This window comes from Salvelinus sp. IW2-2015, linkage group LG6.1, assembly GCF_002910315.2.
Source record: "Salvelinus sp. IW2-2015 linkage group LG6.1, ASM291031v2, whole genome shotgun sequence".
NCBI classification, from domain to species: domain Eukaryota; kingdom Metazoa; phylum Chordata; class Actinopteri; order Salmoniformes; family Salmonidae; genus Salvelinus; species Salvelinus sp. IW2-2015.
In genome coordinates, this window is record NC_036845.1 from 29,019,652 (window position 1) to 29,026,677 (window position 7,026).

A 7,026-nucleotide genomic window follows, 5' to 3' on the forward strand; every position below is an offset into this window, starting at 1 on the left:
AGTCGTGTCTTTGACTATGCCAGATTGATTGCTATGACATGCTATTCTATAAAATAATTTCTCCGTAATTAATAATTACCTGATTGAACTAATCATGTAAATATTAATTAACTAGAGAGGGACACCACGAAAGAATATTTATAGAGCTGTTATCTTTCGAATAAACTCTTAAACATTTAGTAATATTTTACTAAATAACAGTCACATTAATCGTCATTTTATTCAGTCCTCATCTGGAAAGTTTAAGTCTTGATTATCTGCAAGGAATGTGTAAAGGGTTTAAACACTGTTTCCCATGCTTGTTCAATGAACCATAAACAATTAATGAACATGCACCTGTGGAACGGTCATGAAGGCACTAACAGCAATTAAGGTCACAGTTCTGAATACTTAGGACACTAAAGAGGCCTTTCTACTGAATATGAAAAACACCAAAAGAAAGATGCCCCAGGGTCCCTGCTCATCTGTGTGAATGTGCCTTAGGCATGCTGCAATGAGGCATGACGACTGCAGATGTGGCCAGGGCAATAAATTGCAATGTCTGTACTGTGAGGCACCTAAGACAGAGCTACAGGGAGACAGTACGGACAGCTGACTGTCCTCACAGTGTCAGACAACGTGTAACAACACCTGCACAGGATCGGTACATCCGAACATCACACCTGCGGGACAGGTACAGGATGGCAACAACAACTGCCCGAGTTACACTAGAAATGCAGAATCCATCCATCAGTGCTCAGACTGTCTGCAATAGGCTGAGAGAGGCTGGAATGAGGGCTTGTAGGCCTGTTGTAAGGCAGGTCCTCACCAGACATCACCAGCAACAACGTCGCCTATGGGCACAAACCCACCRTCGCTGGACCAGACAGGACTGGCAAAAAGTGCTCTTCACTGACGAGTCRCAGTTTTGTCTCACCAGGGATGATGGTCGGATTCGCGTTTATCGTCGAAGGAATGAGCGTTACGCTGAGGCATGTACTCTGGAACGGGATCGATTTGGAGTTGGAGGGTCCGTCATGGTCTGGGACGGTGTGTCACAGCATCATCGGACTGAGCTTGTTGTCATTGCAGGCAATCTCAACACWGTGCGTTACAGGGAAGACATCCTCCTCCCTCATGTTGTACCCTTCCTGCAGGCTAATCCTGACATGACCTCCAGCATGACAATGCCATCAGCCATACTGCTCGTTCTGTGCGTGATTTCCTGCAAGACAGGAATGCCAGTGTTCTGCCATGGCCAGCGAAGAGCCCGGATCTCAATCCCATTGAGCACGTCTGGGACCTGTTGGATCGGAGGGTGAGGGCTAGGGCCATTCCCCCCAGAAATGTCCAGGAACTTGCAGGTGCCTTGATGGAAGACTGGGGTAACATCTCACAGCAAGAACTGGCAAATCTGGTGCAGTCCATGAGGAGGAGATGCACTACAGTACTTAATGCAGCTGGTGGCCACACCAGATACTGACTGTTACTATTGATTTTGACCCCCCCCTTTGTTCAGGGACACATTATTCCATGTTTGTTAGTCACATGTCTGTGGAACTTGTTCAGTTTATGTCTCAGTTGTTGAATCTTATGATCATACAAATATTTACACAGGTTAAGTTTGCTGAAAATAAACACAGTTGACAGTGAGAGGACATTTCTTGTTTTGCTGAGTTAACTGCACCTTACCCAGTGGGACAAAGATATCAGAGYGGGTGGTTAAGAGGTTAATAATACCCTGTGTGTTAAACCTACAACAGTGGCCCCCACAACAGAGGCCCCCACTAGTAAGGCCTAGGGGCTTGAAAACCTAGTGACCACCAGACCCAGAAATCACACCCAGGGTACAGCAATTACACACATTCATGTCACATTGACAAAATCCCATCAGACCCTGTGAACTTTAAGTAAGTGATAATGCTCATCTTGATGTATTATTGGTGTCATTATCATTATTACCATTAAGACGTTACGGCCTTTATGTATAGTGCATTCGGAAAGTATTCAGGCCTCTTGACGTTTTCCACATTTTGTTACGTTACAGCCTTATTCCAAAAGTGATTCAAATTATTTTTCTACCCTCATCAATCTACACACAATATCCCATAATGAAAAAGAAAAACAGGTTTTTAGAAATGTTAGCAAATATAAAAATAAAAATAAATCTTTATTCAGTACTATGTTGAAGCACCTTGGCAGTGATTATGGCCTAGAGTATTCTTGGTATGAGGCTTCAAGCTTGGATCAACTGTTTTTGGGGAGTTTCTCCCATTCCTCTCTGTAAATCCTCTCAAGCTCTGTCAGGTTGGATGGGGAGCGTTGCTGCACAGCTATTTTCAGGTCTCTCCGGAGATGTTTAATCAGGCTCTGGCTGGGCCACTCAAGGGCATTCAGAGACTCCATTCTTTCACTCCTGCGTTGTCTTGGCTCTGTGCTTAGGGTCATTGTCCTGTTGGAAGATGAACCTTCACCCCAGTCGGAGGTCCTGAGCACTCTTGAGTAGGTTTTCATCAAGGATCTCTTTGTACTTTGCTCGATCCTGACTAGTCTCCCAGTCCAAAAAGGAAAAACATCCCCATATCATGATGCTGCCACCACCATGCTTCACCGTAGGAATGGTGCCAGGTTTCTTCCAGATGTGACGCTTGGCATTCATACCAAAGAGTTCCATCTTGGATTCATCAGACCAGAGAATCCGGTTTCTCATGGTCTGAGAGTCCTTTAGGTGCCTATTGGCAAACTCCAAGTGGGCTGTCCTGCCTTTTACTAAGGAGTGGCATCCGTCTGTTCATTCTATCATAAACGCCTGATTGGTGGAGTGCTGCAGAGATGGTTGTCATTTTGGAAGGTTCTCCAATCTCCACAGAGGAACTCTGAAGCTCTGTCAAAGTGACCATATGGGTTCTTGGTCACCTCCCTGACCAAGACCCATCTCCTCCGATTGCTCAGTTTGGCCGGGCAGCCAGCCATAGGAAGAGTCTTGGTGGTTCCAAACTTCTTCCATTTAAGAAGGATGGAGGCCACTGTGTTCTTTGGGACCTTTGGTTCTCTTCCCCAGATCTGTGCCTCGACACAATCCTGTCTCGGAGCTCTAAGGACAATTCCTTCGACCTCATGACTTGGTTTTTGATCTGACATGCACTGTCAACTGTGGAACGTTATATAGGCAGGTGTGGGCCTTTCCAAATCATGTCCAATCAATTGGATTTACCACAGGTGGACTCCAATCAAGTTGTAGAAACATCTTAAGGATGATCAATGTAAACAGGATGCACCTGAGCTTAATTTCGAGTCTCATAGCAAAGTGTCTGAAAGCGTATGTAAATAAGGAATGTGTTTTTTATTTTTAATACATTTGCAAAGACGTCTAATAACCTGTTTTCGCTTTCACATTATGGGGTATTGTGTGTAGATTGAAAACATTTCATTTAATCCGTTTTAGAATAAGGCTGTAATGTAACATGTGAAAAAAGTCAAGGGGCCTGATTTATTTTCTTAGGCACTGTATATATGGCTGTTTTTACAATGAAACAACCTTAGTGCTGATGTTGTTCTGTCTCTGTTTCCTCTCTTTTACCCAGAGATCATAGGGACGGTAGCAGGGTCTCTGGCAGGCATAGTCCTTGTCCTAGTGATGGCGTTGGTAGTTTACTGTGTCCAGAAGAAAAATAAACCTCCAAAGTCTTCAGGTTAGAGGATATTTAGCTGTAGCTCTTCATTTGATCTCAATTAACTTGTGAAGTCATTTCATTTGCCACGTCAGCCTTGCCATTGAATACTCTCTCTCGCTCTCTCTCTCCACAGCTAAGGATGACAGCCAGGAGGTGGAATATGTTGATGTCAGGATACAAAAGAAGCAGAAGAGACCGAATGAGAGGGAGGCGCTGGTGGAGTTGGAGTACGGACAGGCGAAAGGTGCGGGGGGTCCCCAGCAGACGATGGAGGTGGAGTATGGACAGTTTAAAATATTACAGGGTCCCCGGTGGAAGGTAAACACACCTGAGGAGGAGGACTGTGTGTACGCCAGGGTACAGAAAGGCCAGGGAGAAAGGTACTGTCTAGATGGAATATGATAGAATAGAAGAGGCTGAGAGTTTAATCACTCGTTGCGTCCCAATAATCTCTCCTTTCTCCTAGTGTTGACTTGTTCACTTCCCTTCACGTATTTCAAAGGAAATTAATGGTATATGGCAACTCCCCGTTGCCCATGCCTATACCAATCCAATTATTTAAAATTTGTGGGGAGTAGTGAAGGAGTGCACACATCTGGAAGAAGGAGAAATTATTGGGACGCAATCCTGAGGCACAGAGTTGATACAGACGACAGCTATGTCTAATCATGCTGTCTTACAGTTACAGTAACAACTTTGTTTTGCATGTTCACACCTTAGAACACATACTGTCTGTTTACAAGAAGTGGATACTGTCTGTTTACAAGAAGTGGATACTGTCTGTTTACAAGAAGTGGATACATCACTTCTGTTTTTCTTTACCACGTGTCTTTCTTTGGAAAACGTTTTGACACACTCAGCAAAAAAAAAAGTACCTTTTTCAGTCTTTCAAAGATAATTCGTAAAAATCCAAATAACTTCATAGATCTTCATTGTAAACGGTTTAAACACTCTTTCCCATGCTTGTTCAATGAACCATAAACAATTAATGAACATGCACCTGTAGAACGGTCATGAAGACACTAACAGCTTACAGACGGTAGGCAATTAAGGTCACAGTTCTGAAAACTTAGGACACTAAAGAGGCCTTTCTACTGACTATGAAAAACACCAAAAGAAAGATGCCCAGGGTCCTGCTCATCTGTGTGAATGTGCCTTAGGCATGCTGCAAGGAGGCATGAGGACTGCAGATGTGGCCAGGGCAATAAATTGCAATGTCTGTACTGTGAGAGCCTAAGACAGAGCTATAGGGAGACAGTACAGACAGCTGATCATCATCCGAGTGGAAGATCACGTGTAACAACACCTGCACAGGATCGGTACATCCGAACATCACACCTGCGGGACAGGTACAGGATGGCAACAATAACTGCCCGAGTTACACCAGGAACGCACAATCCATCCATCAGTGGTCAGAATGTCCGCAATAGGCTGAGAGAGGCTAGAATAAGGGCTTGTAGGCCTGTTGTAAGRCAGGTCCTCACCAGACATCAGCGGCAACAACGTCGCCTATGGGCACAAACCCACCGTCGCTGGACCAGACAGGACTGGCAAAAGTGCTCTTCACTGACGAGTCGCGGTTGTCTCACCAGGGGTGATGCTCGGATTCGCGTTTATCGTCTAAGGAATGAGCGTTACACTGAGGCCTGTACTCTGGAACGGGATCGATTTGGAGGTGGAGGATCCGTCATGGTCTGGGGCGGTGTGTCACAGAATTATCGGACTGAGCTTGTTGTCATTGCTGTTGTTATTGCAGGCAAACGCTATGCGTTACAGGGAAGACATCCTCCTCACTCATGTGGTATCCTGCCTGCAGGCTCATCCTTAAATACCCTCCAGCATGACAATGCCACCAGCCATACTGCTCGTTCTGTGCGTGATTTCCTGCAAGACAGGAATGTCAGTGTTCTGCCATGGCCAGCGAAGAGCCCGGATCTCAATATCATTGAGAACGTTTGGGACCTGTTGGATCGGAGGGTGAGGGCTAGGGCCATTCCCCCCATAAATGTCCGGGAACTTGCAGATGCCTTGGTGTAAGAGTGGGGTAACATCTCACAGCAAGAACTGGCAAATCTGGTGCAGTCCACGAGGAGGAGATGCACTGCAGTACTTAACGCAGCTGGTGGCTACACCAGATACTGACTGACAGATTCCCCCCACCCCCTTTGTTCAGGGACACATTATTCAATTTCTGTTAGTCACGTCATTGGAACTTGTTCAGTTTATGTCTCAGTTGTTGAATCTTATGTTCATTCAAATATTTACACATGTTATGTTTGCTGAAATTAAACGCAGTTGACAGTGAGAGGACGTTTATTTTTTTGCTGAGTTTAGTTGTGTGGTGTTCACGTGTTCCTTGTGTCAGTTGTGTGATATGTCACAAAGTCTTACATGTTTTTGCTGCATGATATAAGTAATGATATGGTTATTTCAAATAATGTTTAAAGATTTTGTGATTTTTGATAATTGCATAACAGAAATGTTTTAGATATTATAGTCTACTTACTTACTAATTTCCAATACCTTAAGTCAATACTTTGAAGCTTGCAGTCCGTCTCCCTCATGGACACATCCTGAGATATTGAAAAATGTAATGCACTCTTATTAGCTATTTGTCTACGAGTAAAATAATCCTGGCATGTCTCATATCTAAGATACATGATCATCTTTATATTGTTTTTTAGCAATTGTCGTTTTTTGGAGCTTGTGCAATAATACGCTAATGTTGTAAAATTGTTTCTGAAATACATGTCCATAAAAAAATATATTTTTCTTCCACATCTCTGGTTTTGTGGGCTTAAAGTTGTTTATGCATTTCCTTTTTGAGTCACATGATTTCCAGTTTAGAATCCCCTCAACCAGAGGTGATGGACAGACTGATTGGCTAAAACCAACATAATGTAGCTTTTCTTCAAGATGTTACCATATTTGGTTAGCTCTTCTGAATAACTAAAAGTAAAAGATATATGACTTGCCCATGATGTCAGTGTCACTCAAAATAAGTTAATCTAAAAGAACAAACTGAGAAGAGGATGTTGAGAAATAAAGATACTGATCAACACAAACATAACATGCAGTGGAATCACTTGTCATTCTTCATCGTTGATACTGCTGTGTGATGGGAAACTGCAATTTGATAATAAAATCCTGTGTTTTAAAAACAAGCAAAAGTTGTTCCTGTCTTCTCTAATAGTACAGTATAGAGGTCAGAGGTCAAGGTTAAGAGCATTGGGCTATCATTCATCCCATCTGAGGAGTAATAAACACAGTCTTTATGGCCAATCATAGTTGAATTCTCCACAACCCCAGGATCATTACCGCTCTATGGTTAGTGTTCTATAAGACAGGTGACACAGATGCCCAGGAATGCTTC

General features: G+C 43.5%; 1 protein-coding gene across 1 annotated transcript in view; it reads left to right on the forward strand.

Annotated features, from left to right (window-relative positions):
* LOC139027911 (uncharacterized) overlaps window positions 1–6,817 on the forward strand; it is a 20,620-nt gene extending 13,803 nt beyond the window's left edge. Inside the window, exons 4-5 of the mRNA XM_070444114.1 lie at window positions 3,564–3,671; window positions 3,787–6,817. Of these exons, the coding sequence (XP_070300215.1) occupies window positions 3,564–3,671; window positions 3,787–4,055 (377 nt within the window). The 3' untranslated portion in view covers window positions 4,056–6,817. The remainder of the gene's footprint in view (window positions 1–3,563; window positions 3,672–3,786) is intronic.
* The last annotated feature ends 209 nt before the right edge of the window (window positions 6,818–7,026 follow it).